Below are 14,700 nucleotides of genomic sequence, written 5' to 3'. Positions count from 1 at the left end.
TTCTACCTTTTAGCTTTGCTGAAGAACATAATCTGCCTTTGGAATTTTAACCATTAAATTACTGAATTGAAAAGTTAATAAATAGTAGAATTTAGTAAATTTGAGATCTCAATGGAAACAACTGAATTTAGTAATTTTATTTTATAATATTTATTTCAGTGTTTTGCATTTTGGTAAACATGTGAGATCATAGGAAGTCCTATTAGATAGCCAGTCTCTGTCTCTAGAGGGCACCAAAGGATTCAAATGTTTACCTGAATCTTGCTCTGGGTATGTATCTACATTTTTATTTTACTTTATTTTTTAATCTTGAGAATTTTTATAATCATCTTTCTGCCAAAGAATACTAATTATTATGAGAGATTTGTGGTAGAATTGATTTCAAATTCCCAAGCACCTAAAGACTCAAACAGTCCTTTCTAAAATTGGTTATATAACTGCTTTTCTCTTACCAGGTATCCTTGTTAGAGCTTAACTTTGATCATTATCTGATCTGATTATTGGACGTACTTCTTTGATACAGAAGTATTTGGCTGTAAATAATTTGATTACAGAGGAAATTGGGTCAACAAATAAAATACATTCTTAAAAGCCAAGTAATGTGAATTATCAAATTTGCTTCTATTTCAAATTATAGAAAATAAAATTAAAAGTTTTAATGGACAATTACAATATAAATGAGAGCTATGCATTTCTTAAATGGTACATGGTGTAACCTGAGAGTTTGTTAGTCCTGTGTGAGTTATAAATTGCCAATATAACTTAAAACTAGTAGATATATTCCCTGCAGTTTAAGATGATATGTACATTTGTAGTGACACTAAACATTGCTTATTGTGGATAAGTGTAAAATTAAACACTTAAATTATTATTCATATCAGGATTTTGTTCTGTACTTCTGACTTTTTGGCCTTTTGTTACTGTATTTAAGGAGAGAGAGAGAGAGAGATGTCAAGGTGGAGGCCAGGTGGCTACTTGGGCAGGGCCCCTCTTTAAGGATTGCAGCATTTTGGTCAGGTAAACATGTACCTGTCACAAGCTAGATTCTGGGATCTCAGGCCTGGGTTTGAATCCTAGAATCAGGACTTACTGGCTTGATATTATATAGGGTGTTTTTTTTTTTTTTACCCTCCCTAAACCTCAGTTTCCTCAGCTATAAATTGATATTAATACTACCACCCACCTCAGAGTGTTGTTTTGAGGATTAAATGAGATGTTGTATAACATTTAGTTCAGTACCTGACACATAGAAAGTACTCAGAAAATACTTGCTGTTATTACTATAGGGTCTGGTTCTTAAGAATTTATGTATCCAGAGACTTGATAAGTCTTTGCGTTCCATTGTGTTCAAAGGAGGGTACAGTATTTGGGGCAAATAGATTTTCACTGGAATTTATATTATAGTTTGATCTGCCTGTGCTGTGAGTTTTAAAGATTATTTTTAAAGTCCTCTATAATTTCATTTCTATTTTTGTAAGTTGGATTATGTGATTAATTGAATCAAGGGCAATTTTTAATAAATGGAGCCTATAATCATTGAATCTCTTGAAAGTTGAATATAGTTTTATAGACGTGGCTAAATAAATTCTGAGGCAAAGTTGATTTAACTTGTGGAAGTTTTTTGCTCTAATAAAAATGTATTTAGTGTCTAGCATGCATGAAGGTAGTTGATTTTTAACAAATATTTATTGACAGTAATGATAATTCATCAGCAGTTGCTTTATAAAATACCTTTAAAGTTAGGCTCTGATTTCTAAATTTAATTTTGAGTACTGTACATTTCTAAGAGATACTTAGAGATTGTTTCTTACTTTGAGAAAAGTATGTTAGTAGAATACCCAGTGGCCATTTGGGACAAGCATGCTTCCATTTTTGATTATCTGAGAAGCAGGTTGAGCCTTTCTAGTCATCATGAGCATCACATTCACAAAGCTTCACAATAAATTAGTAAATCCATCCTCATAATTTTCTAGTGAACTTTCTTTTCACAGTATGATAAAGTTATTTTGCAAAGAAGATTATCCTATTTTAATTATCCTTAAATTTGATATATATATTTCTAAGACACTAGAGTATCTTAAAACTGTGTATTTTATTTATTGTAAATGAATTTATCATAGAATGTATATAGATCATAATTTTCTTCATATTTCTCCTTTATTATTATAAGTTGATGGAAGTTTTTTTCCCCCCTCTTCCTTATTCTCCTGGTAATCCTGTATAGGTTCATGAAGGGTTCCTGGAGAGTAAAGTGTTTGTTTTGAATAGTACCAATTCATCAGATCCATGTGAGAGAAGAACTATTGACCTAAGGATATATATGCTTTGCTTCCTTCCATTTCTGATTCTTTTGGTCTTCATTCGTGAGCTCAAGAATCTATTTGTGCTTTCATTCCTTGCCAACGTTTCCATGGCTGTGAGTCTTGTGATAATTTATCAGTACATCGTTAGGGTAAGTATAACATGTTTTTAACCGTGTCATATGTTTCTTAACAAGTAAATATTTTTCACTTTGGAGGTAAAAGTAATGATAAGTAAAGACTCTACTTCATATGTGTCTGTGACACAGGAGATAATCAGGGAACTCTGGTTTCCTTCTCGGGGACACTGTTTAGTTGAATAAGCAATATATGACATAGAGATTGAAAGCATAGGCTTTGTAGTCAGATCTGGTTTTGAATCCTGGTAAGTATGTTTCTGGGCTGTATGATGTTGCTTCAGAAGATAGTAATACCTGACTTATTAGAGCTGTGAGATTTAGGATCATGCCTTAGTGCACTACCTAACGTGAAACAAAGAACTCATTAGTGTTCTGTTTATTCCTTTAAGATTTAAACCAGTCACAAGAGACGGGAATATAGACGTGATTTTATAATTCTCTTTCACTTCTGAACCTTTATTTGCTGCCACCACTTCAGCTCACTGCCACTACACTAGGCTGTAACCTCTTTATCTGATGTATGCAGTAACCTCAATTCATTTCATTGTCGGCAGTCTGGAGATCCTTAGCCAAGTTTCCTTAAAATATTCTATTGATGGGATTCAGGGGATCTGCAAATCCCTTAAAATTACTTATAAGATTTAGTGTTTCTGTATGTATATATGCATCTTTCTACTGAGCAGCTGTATAGCCTTCATCTCTCATAGGAGCCAGTGACTCAAAAAAGGTGGAGAATCCTATTTTTTCCTGATACAGTCCATTTTATACATTGCTGCCAAAGCAGTTGTCCTAAAATCTCCATTAGCAATTCATTACAAATTCTTTTATGATGGATGTATGTTTCCTTTTTGCCCCATCTTAATTCCAAAGCCTGTAGACTCTTTGTTATAGCATGTGAGAGTGAAAGGGGACAGGCAGGAAGATCTCACAAGGCTTTCTGGAGTTCGTGACCCCTTGGCTGGACATGTAGGAGTTAGTGGAGCAGAAAAGGAGGCTCCTTAGGTAGAGGGAACCATGTGAGCCTTGAAGTACAGTTTAGCATTATCCAATAATCCAAACATTTTAATAATTTTTTCATTTTGACCCTAGCTTATGTTTCACCATTATATCACACAGTTCTACCTATGCTTCAGATCTTCTAAATCTATTCCCCAAATTTTCCCTGTGCTGTCACACTTCAGTTTCTTCGTTCATCCTCTTTCATTGGCCTTGAATTCCACTTCTAGTCAGGTAAAGGCAGAGAACACAGGCTGGTGAGGAGACTTGGGCTAGCTGGAAGAAGTGGCCAGTGTGGACCCAGGGATCTTGAACAAGATGCGCAGTCTGTGAGCTTCCAGATAATGAGAGTTAGAAGAATGCTATGAGTCAGGACCAAGAAATCAAAGCCAGAGTCAAGGCATAGGCACAAGTAATAAGGGTAATGGCAGCTGTCAGGTCAAAGAGTAAGATGCTGAAACCACGAGGAGACCTGTTCTAGAGAACAGCACAGCGTTATTGAGATAGAAAGCCAAAGTCGGGAAATCTTAGAGACCAAAAGAGCAAGGAAAGTAGAGTGGGGAATGAATTTCATTGGACACCGTCAGCAGTGGTTGATAACTGACTATATGGCTCTCAGCTCAGACGTTGAATATGCTTATGTATTTCCTATTGTGGCAGGAGCCATACCCAGTGAGAACAGCCTGGGACTTACAGGTGGAAACAGGTAATCAGGAGCATTTAGCTCAGATGGAATGTATGGGCTTGAGGGAAACAATTGCTTTTGGCAGTGAAATCCTAACGGCTTGGCTACGTTTAACATAGGATGCTTAAAGTTTTTATTGAAAGAGTTATTCACATTTATAATACACGTTTGCTGCTGTGAAGCTCAGAAGTATATGATTTCGCTCTTCCATTTTAAATTCTTTCAAGTAAGTAAAGATGTAAGTTATTGACATCTTATTTTTTCTTTCTCCAGAATATGCCAGATCCCCACAACCTTCCAGTAGTGGCTGGCTGGAAAAAATACCCTCTCTTTTTTGGTACTGCTGTATTTGCTTTTGAAGGCATAGGAGTGGTAAGGATTTAGTCTTTATTACTGTTGTTTTAAAATCTTAAGTTAACACAAGGACTTATTTACATTTAAAAATGCCTGTTTTTCTTTTGTTTCTATTTTTTTATTCCTAGAAAACGATTTGCATTTTGGCACGATAGACTTGAATTATAGTTTACTTCTACTTACCAAGACTTTTATCTTAGATGTATCACTTTTTCTTAATCTGTGAAGTGAGAACACTTGAATAGATGATTTTTTAACATTTTATCGTGGAAATTTTCAAACCTATACAAAACTTAGAGAATAGTGTGATGAACGCCTATGTAAGCATCACCCAGCTTCAAAAACCATTAACTTATGGCTAATTTTGTTTGATCTGTATTCTGTCTACTCTAGCAAGTCTGGGTTATATTCAGACAAATCCCAAACATCATATTTTATAGACTAGATGATTTTAAATGAATTGAAATTGTTACAAAGTTACTATTGCATAAGAAGAGTCAAATATAAATTCTCTTCTTAGATTTATACGTATCATACTTGTTTTGAGAAATGATGTTATCATAAAGCTAATACCAAGAGATACAAACATCCTGAGAATTCTGAGATCCTAAATATTTCCATTAAAGATGCTTCCAGTTCATTTCAAGCCTAGAATATGTAGATTTGGGGAAAGTTGAATATTGCTGTTTACTCCACAGCTTATGTTTCATAGCCTGATGGTTTGGTATGGGAGCAAAACCACTCATAAACATCTATTTATATGAACCGCAGACAAAACAGAACTAAAAGACAATTTTATGCCATTTTACTTGGGTTTCTGCTCTCTCTGAATTCTCCTTTATAGAATTCTCACTAATTCTTACAGCTCCACTTATCTGTGTTACAGACATAAGTGTAGATTTTCATTTCTGCTTTAACTAGTAAGCTCTAGTTAACTGTTGGACATTTCCAGTTAAGTGTTGTTCCTTTGACGTCTCAAATTCAGCAACTCCGAAGTCTGACAGATAACCTTTTTTTTTTTAAATCTAAAACCAGTTTCACTTTCTCATTTCTCTATTTATTTTAGTTTTACTTCCAGTCACTTAAGCTTGAAATGTTGGAGTATTTCTTTTCACTGTGTCCCTGGTTTCCCCATTCCAGTCAGTAATTAAGACATGTTGAGTCTTCTTTTCATATTTCCCCAAATCTATTCCATAAAGGAGATTATGTGTAAAACACTTAATGCTGCTTGAGGGAGCCTCTGTAAATGTTCATTTCCTTCTCTTCCTCCTTTTCTAGCTGCATTGACACCGTTCTTGGCTTTAGCTTCTTATTTCAGGTCTGGATTATCTCCGGAACATACAGATTGTTCACTGTTCTGTTTCTGTTAATCACTTAAAATTTCCACGTAGACCTGACTAACGCCCCTGAAAAGTGGAGATGAAATTAGTTATTATCTCATGAGGTTATTGTAAATACGATGTGATGTATTACATGCAAAGCTTTTGAAAAATACCTAGCACATTGTAAGCACTCAGTAAATACTTGTTATTATTATTACTTAGTGTCTTTTACTGCATGGTCAAATTGTATGGTCAAAATCTCCAAATATTTGCCTAAAAAATTAACCTTTCAGTTAGCCTTTTTTCCTTTAAAGGTTTTTTTTTTCCCCATAATGAAAATATTCATCTTATTAAATTGACGGACATTAGATACAGAGGGATAGATATAGGAACAGTTATAGACATGTATATACATGGGTTAGTATACATACATATATTTCCTAACTCTGTCTGCTGAGAGAACTGGAAGCAGTGGCACCCAGTAGCAATGAGCACACTCAGCGCCCAGATCCTGAGTTCTAAATACAGTTCTCCAACAAAGGAACCAAAGTTCTTTGGAGAAAGAGCTGATTGTAGGGCTGAAGCAAGGAAATTCAATGTGGGTCTGGAGCATCTTGTAGTGCCAGAAAGTATGGAAGTGCTCAAAAAACAAAAGAATGGATGCATGTCAAAGGGACACAGGACCCAACCTGATAGAATTCATGAGACCAAAGATGGAACGATATGAGCAACAAAATAAATAAGTGTTTGGGATTCATACTCAAAGTATAAAACAAATATACATGAATCCATACTTATACAAATAAATGATTAAATAAATAAATACATAGGGCAGATTTTCAAATAACTTATGTAGATACCCCCCCTCCAGGAGCTCTAATTTAATCCCCTCTATCTGTAGTGACTTACTTCCAATGAATAGAGTATGATGAGGCAGGAGGAAAAATCTCTACAGGCAGAGAAACCTGGCAAACACTGTCTTGCCCAAGTGATCAAAATTAACTTCACCAGTGATAAATCACGTTGATAGCATGGGTGATGAGAAGGGCACTGCACCTCTGTGGTATCCTTTTCTGAAACCTATTTTCCCAGTCTAGTCACGAAGAAAACATCAGACAAACCCAAATAGAGCGACAGTGTACCAAATACCTAACCAATGCTCCTCAAAGCTGTCAAGGTAATGTATAATAAGGAAGGACTGAGAAACTGCCACAGACCAGAGGAGATTAAGGAGACAGGACAGCAAAATGCAATGTGCTGTCCTGGATGGGACCCTGGAGCAGAAAAAGGACGTTAGTGGGAAAACTAGTGAAATGCAAATAAAGTTTGGAGTTTAATAGTAATGTACCAATATTGGTTCTTAGTTGTAACACAGGTACTTAGGTAGTGTGAAATGTTAACAATAGCGGAAACTGGTCAGGAATATATGGGAGTCTTCTGTTTATCTCTGCATCTTTTCTGTAAATCTAAAATTATTCCAGAGTAAGAAGTTTATTTTAAAAAACCTAACATAGTTTTGCCTACTAAGAGCTGATTTCAAATCTTTTTATTTTAAGAATAAAAAAATCTGTAGTGTGAAAAAATATATAACACGTAGAAAAATACATCAACAATTATGTTTGCATATAAACTATAGAAAGATTAATTTGTGTACATATAAGACGAGATATTAGATTGTTTTAAATTATTTGCATTCTCTTCTTAGGTCCTTCCACTGGAAAACCAAATGAAAGAATCAAAACGCTTCACCCAAGCATTGAATATTGGCATGGGAATTGTTACAACTCTGTATGTAACATTAGCTACCTTAGGATATATGTGTTTCCATGATGAAATCAAAGGCAGCATAACTTTAAATCTTCCCCAAGATGTGTGGTAGGTAGACAAGAGTTTGTTAACCTAGTTTGTGTATTTTGTAGTATAATTTACCAATATTTCATGATAAAGATGTATTCTTGGTTTTATGATTTAAACATTTAAAATCTTTACTGTGATTTCTTTATTTGTGTAATCTAAATTTTTTTCATAATCTCCAGAAGAGCTCACCTGTGATTTTACATATTCTTGTGGGATTTTTTTAAAAGATTCAGAATTATAGGGTGTTCCAAATTTGAGTAACATATAAGAGTAAAACATGACTTTTATTTATTTATTTATTTTTATTTTTTGGATTGTTCGAATTTTATTTATTTTTTTATACAACAGGTTCTTATTAGTTATCCATTTTATACACATCAGTGTATACATGTCAATCCCAATCTCCCAATTCATCACACCACCACCACCCCCCCCGCTGCTTTCCCCCCTTGGTGTCCATACAAAACATGAATCTTTTAATATATACTCACCTTATTAAAAAAATTTAATACTTATCCTTGCTGTCAAAAATACAACACTCTGGGCTCCTGATTAAATAATACAACCCATCACTCATGGCCCTCACTGTTTTACTGGTCACCTTTAATACTGTATGTGCCCCAAGTCCTTTCTGAACACAATTAGGCCACATTGTACAGTTGAGCCTCAAACAACATGGATTTGAACTGCATGGGTCCACTTATACGTGGATTTTTTTCAATTAACATATTAGAAAAAAAATTTTAATTAATTTTTATTGGAATATAGTTGCTTTACAATGTTATGTTAGTTTCTACTGTACAGCAAAATGAATCAGCTGTACATATACATATATCGCCTCTGTTTTGGATTTCCTTCCCATTTAGGTCACCACAGTGCACTAAGTAGAGTTCCCTGTGCTATACAGTATGTTCTCATTAGTTGTCTATTTTATACATAGTGTCAATAGTGTATATGTGTCAATCCCAATCTCCCAATTCCTCCCATCCCTCCTTCCCCCTTGGTATCCATACATTTGTCCTCTATGTCTGTGTCTCTATTTCTGCTTTGCAAATAAGATCATCTATACCATTTTTCTAGATTCCACATATATGTGTTAATATACGATATTTGTTTTTCTCTTTCTGATTTACTTCACTCTGTATGACACTTTCTAGGTCCATCCACGTCTCTACAAATGACCCAATTTCATTCCTTTTTATGGCTGAGTAATATTCCATTTTATATATGTACCACATCTTCTTTATCCATTCCTCTGTTGATGGACATTTAGGTTGCTGCCATGTCCTGGCTATTGTAAATAGTGCTGCTGTGAACATTGGGGTGCATGTGTCTTTTTGAATTATGGTTTTCTCTGAGTATATGCCCAGTAGTGAGATTGCTGGATCATATGATAGTTCTATTTTTAGTTTTTTAAGGAACCTCCATACTGTTCTCCATAGTGGCTGTATCAATTTATATTCCCACCAACAGTGCAAGAGGGTTCCCTACGCCACACCCTCTCCAGCATTTATTGTTTGTAGATTTTTTGGTGATGGCCATTCTGACCAGTGTGAGGTGATACCTCATTGTAGTTTTGATTTGCATTTCTCTGATAATTAGTGATGTGGAGCATCTTTTCATGTGTTTGTTGGCCATCTGTATATCTTCTGTGGAGAAATGTCTATTTAGGTCTTCTGCCTGTTTTTTGATTTGGTTGTCTCTTTTTTTGGTATTGAGCTACATGAGCAGCTTGTATATTTTGGAGATTAATCCTTTGTCAGTTGCTTCATTTGCAAATATTTTCTCCCATTCTGAGGGTTGTCTTTTCGTCTTCTTTATGGTTTTCTTTTTGTTTTTATTTGCATTACTCTAGGAGGTGGGAAAACTGGACAGCTACATGTAAAAGAACGAAATTAGAACACTCCCTAACACCATACACAAAAATAAACTCAAAATGGATTAAAGACCTTAATGTAAGGCCAGACACTATAAAACTCTTAGAGGAAAACACAGGTAGAACACTCTTTGACATAAATTGCAGCAAGATGTTTTTGACCCACCTCCTTGAAAAACTTGTTGAGATTTGCGACAATTTGAAAAAACTCAGAGACTACATAGCCTAGAAATATCAAAAAAATTAAAAAGTTAGGTATGTCATAAATCTATAAAATATATGTAGCTATACATATAACATACAAAATATGCGTTAATTGACTGTTTATCAGTAAGGCTTCCAGTCAACAGTAGGCTATTAGTAGTTAATTTTGGGGGGAATCAAAAGTTATATGCGAATTTTCAACTGTGCGGGCTGGCACCCCTCACCTCTATGTTGGTCAAGGGTCAACTGTAAGTAAATAGTATTAATATTCATATTAATATTATATACATCTTAATATTTTCTTTAATATTAGAACCATATTCTGCTAAATGAAGCAATATACAGGGTTTTTTCTTCTTCCAGAGATTGGTCTTTGGAGATTTAAAAAAGATATTGGCAGTCATTACAATGCAGACTTGCTACCTTATTTATGAAATGGAAGGTAACTCCTTAGTTTTGATAAATGCAAAGAATAAATGCTGATTTAATTGAAATCACACCACTCCTTTAGCTGCTTGGGTAGAAGTCTGTGAAACCTTAAGTTTAAATAGTATATATTTTGTAAAATAGATAGCTAGTGGGAAGCAGCCGCATAGCACAGGGAGATCAGCACAGTGCTTTGTGACCGCCTAGAGGGGTGGGATAGGGAGGGTGGGAGGGAGATGCAAGGGGGTGTACGTACATGGGGATATATGTATATGTATAGCTGATTCACTTTGTTATAAAGCAGAAACTAACACACCATTGTAAAGCAATTATACTCCAATAAAGATGTTAAGAAAAAATAAAGCATTGTTTCCCATTAAAAAAATAAATAAAATAAATAGTATATATTTTGGCTGGCTTCCTAATGAGAGTTTGACTGCTATTCAGTAATCATTTGAATCCTGGGTCTTCACTGGAGTCCAGAATGTTGTTAGAACAAAGGTATGTAGGGAACTATTTATGACAGAGAGAAAGTACCTAGAATAGTTTCCAGGTTGCACAAGAGGCATACATGCAGTGTGTTTATTTATTTATTTTTAATTATAGTTTTACTTTAGCTATGACATATTTACAAAGGTATTTCAAGATGGAACATGTTTTAATGTCATACATTTGTTTCAAGCTGGAGACATGACTACAAACAAGATATACGGTTGTTCAGCATTTATTTCATTAACCTATTTTATAGTTGATTATGTAATTTTGTTTCCTTCAAATGTGCTTCTTTTTTTTGGTAACAGTTTAATGTGGAGTAGAAACTTAAGTAGCTTAATATAAGAGAATCAAGGCTAAAAATTATGGTAGCTTAGTTCCTCTTTCAAAGACAATATAATGTCTAGAAAATAGGATGGTATTTTTCTCCACTTGGAATAATATTCAGACTAAATCCTGAAAACAAATTTATAAATAAATTTGACAAGTACTTTTAATGTCAACTATAAAATGTAGGTGGGGAAACAATCTCAGAATTCTTCCCTACTCTTACTCACGAAAGTATTTACCGAAAGTCTTAAGGGCGAAGGTGAGAGTGCATGCATGTCAAGTTGAGATGTTCCTGTCCGCAGGGAATTAAGAACATGGTGAAGGAGCAGTGGGCAAGGCTGTGGAGGGAGTGCTTTTGGTATTCACAACTAAATCCTGAGCGAGTGATACTGTCCCTGCAGTAGCTTTAATTAATCCTTCCCTTTTTCTGCATCCCCTTCCCACCTCTTGCCTTATCCCTAATTGCTGTGGCTCCCCAGTTAGAACGGAACTAGTCGCAAGCCGTGATTAAAAAGGGACTATCAGATCATAGTTTCTATTCAAGAAAGCCTAGCTAGACACCTGCTTTTTTATTTAGAAGAGGAGAGCCTTGTATCCTAAGAAACAAAAATCTGGAAAAAACAGGAAAGCAAGTCAAGATACTCTCCTTCAGAGAACTTGTAACACCTTCTCATTGTGTATATTTGCCTTCTGTGGCCTATAGTCTGTGGCCTTTATGGTCTTCAGCTGGGACAGTTAAAATACTAGCCATGGCTGGGGGATGCTGGAGAGGAGATGCTTGTCTGTTATAGTGATAGTCTTCCAAAATGAGAAGTTTGGACTAGAACAGTCATGGGGTTATATCTAATGTTCCTTTCTTGAAATGCAACCCACCCGTGCTTCAGGCCATAGGCCTAGCAATTTAGAGAACATACAGTGTACTCTTTGTCGGCTGGGCAGGAAATCCAATGACTGTCACAAGAGCCTAGGGAACTCATAGCCGCTAGCTATGGGAAGCTGTAAAGGGCTTTTGATGCCACATTGACTTAAAGTCTCAGAGTTCATACGGGGTAGTTCTACAAGAAAAGATTGAATTAGAAAGCAGCCCCAGAATAAAGCGAGTATGGATTAGAGAGGCTCCAAGTTATTATTATTTATTACCCTCAATCTTAGTGAGGCATCATTTTTTAAAACTAGTTACGAATAATATTGTTCAATATATTGCATTTAGCTTTTGAAGTAAAGGGTGTATTTTAAAGATGATAATGAAGTAAATTCACAATTCTGAGCTAGAACATTAGCACCTTGAGGGCAGGAACCCTGCATCTTCTGGGTTTGTGATGCATCTCCACAATCTAGCGCATAACTCAGCATTTAAGAGGCACTTAGTAAACGTTTGTTAAATAGTATTCTAGGCATAAAAGCATTTCTCTTATTACTACTAGTCTTAGTTGAATGATGTTTTAGCAGAGGTTTTCCAAGGTTTCCACTAAAGTAACCCAAATAGCAGACACACTTCCACTAACAGATATCAAGGATATTAGGTTTTCATATAGACAAACACCGAGAAGCAGTTAGGTGACTTCTGCTGCCTCACACGTGGCATTCTTCGTGAAGCACACAATGGATAGGGGAGATTCAACCAAAAATAGGAAAGTAGCATGTAAGAACCAGGAAGGTATGGAGTAGGTATTTTAATTTATTTAGAATATTGAACTGGGACATCATTTCCCCCCCAAAACAGAACAAACCTTCAGTCTGAGCTCATGCTTGCAGCATATAGGAGCTATAGGAGGCTGAGTATTCTGGGAAATAAAACTCACAAATAGTGGCAGGTAATCAAGCCACACTACACCTTAACTGACCCTACCACACAATCAGGGAGCTGAACTCTGAGGAGTTTGTCCCCTGAGATGAAAATATTTAGGCAAGAATGGACTCACCAAGAGGCACAGTAAACAAGGAAGTAGAGCAGTAAATTTAGGGAAACTGGAAAAAGAAGGTTTGTATATTCTGGACTATTCCCTCTGTCCTCTCCCTCAGTAAGTCTTCATGATCTTCCAATATTAAAGTTGTCTGTATCTAGGAATCCTGGCCCAAACGGCTTCTGCCTCTCCTTTCCTCTGTCTGTTATTTTCTTCCTCACAGTGAATATTATTACATTTAAAATGTAGGGCGTCTATCAAATTCATTTTTCATCTAACAGATATTTATTGTATGTGTTTTTTGTACTAGGAAGTGTTCCCAGGCACTAGTGATAACAGCAGTGAACAGATAAAAAAATCTCTCCCTCGTAGTGCTTACATTCTAGTGAACATGCTACAGGATTGTAGCTAGTTCTCACAAAGACTTCTTGACAGATCTTAACCCTCGAGATTCTTGACAGTCATGAAAGGTCCAAGAGGGAAAGTGACTTACTAGATTCTTTCCAAGAGTAGCTTCTGTATTCAACCTTGAGAGAAAGAGAATCAGTCAGCCACCTATTTCCCAGGTTAGCTTTAAAAAAATTAAGATATTCTTATCTATGAATTTTGTTTAGGTATTGATTTCTTAGCCAGTGTGGGGAAAAGAATAGAAACATTGCAGTTTTTGAAATCCTCTGTTTTCAAAACTTATGTTTTCACTGGACTGTTGAGTTGTTTTCTCCCCCATAATCTGATTCTATATATTGACTGCAAAATAATTATTTAAAAAGTATATTTCTGCTCTTTACTAAGATACTACATTTCTTTGCTACCAGTATAACAGACTTTGTTTTCAAGCAAGAGTCATTTCATTTTTGAAGTATTTTTATTTGTGATAATGATTAGACGTAGTTTCTAAGAATCACTTATCCATAACCATTTTTGATCATTAATATTAATTTAATTAACATTTAATAAGTATCTATCCCCTGCCAAGTGCATGGGGGGTTATACAGAGAAGAATAAAACATAACCTCTAACTTTCAAGAACTTTGGCACTGAGTTTTGTTTTGTTTTGAAGACTTGTTTTCTTTCTTTCTTTCTTTCTTTGTTTTTTTCTTTCCTCCCTCCCTACCTCCCTTCCTTCCTTCCTTCCTTCCTTCCTTCCTTCCTTCCTTCCCTTTCTTCTCTTTCTTTCTTTCTTTCTTCTTTCTTTTAAATTTTTAGCTGCACTCCACAGCATGTGGGATCTTAGTTCTCCAACCAGGGATCATACCTACACCTGCTGCATTGGAAGGCAGTGTTAACCACTGGACCGCCAGGGAAGTCCCTGGCACTGAGTTTTAAAATACCTTTTAACGTGTACCATATGTTATTTAAAAGTTGTTTTATATTCTTCTATATCATCAAAACAAATTCCTATCACTTTAAGCAAGTTTTTTTATCCTTTTGAGAGACAGTTTACTGGGTAGATTCTTCTTTCAACTCTTCATTTCTAAAACTTAGTACCTATGGACAGTTACCACAGATACATGCTTAAAACCAAAATGAGAACAAAGGTTGATAAGATATAGAAAAGTTGAGTAGAGAAAACTAGTACTTGAAAATGTAGATATCAAACATAGAAATTAGTGGGTTCTTAAAAAAGAAGTAAAAGTGGAAGAGTTGATTTTAAAAGACTGTAGCGCTTCTCTTAAACACTCATTTCTATATTACTCTTTGGTGGATGATTAGTAAATATACCAGCTTCTAAAAGACCCAAACCATTTTATTTCCCATTTCTACTCTGTGTAGCGCCAAGTGATAGTAATTACATATAATTATTACTAAATGGT

General features: G+C 35.2%; 1 protein-coding gene across 4 annotated transcripts in view; it reads left to right on the top strand.

Moving 5' to 3' along the window:
- Positions 1 to 14,700, top strand: part of SLC36A4 (solute carrier family 36 member 4) — a 45,049-nt gene that overhangs the window by 18,860 nt on the left and 11,489 nt on the right. For all 4 annotated transcript variants that reach the window (XM_030883778.3, XM_060303908.2, XM_060303909.2 and 1 more), the window contains 3 exons: positions 2,225 to 2,452; positions 4,395 to 4,493; positions 7,503 to 7,672. In XM_030883778.3, the coding sequence (XP_030739638.1) occupies positions 2,225 to 2,452; positions 4,395 to 4,493; positions 7,503 to 7,672 (497 nt within the window). The remainder of the gene's footprint in view (positions 1 to 2,224; positions 2,453 to 4,394; positions 4,494 to 7,502; positions 7,673 to 14,700) is intronic.

Source organism: Globicephala melas, chromosome 8, assembly GCF_963455315.2.
Source record: "Globicephala melas chromosome 8, mGloMel1.2, whole genome shotgun sequence".
NCBI classification, from domain to species: Eukaryota; Metazoa; Chordata; class Mammalia; order Artiodactyla; family Delphinidae; genus Globicephala; species Globicephala melas.
Note: the sequence above shows the minus strand (reverse complement) of the source record. Positions and strands in the feature narration are given on the sequence as shown.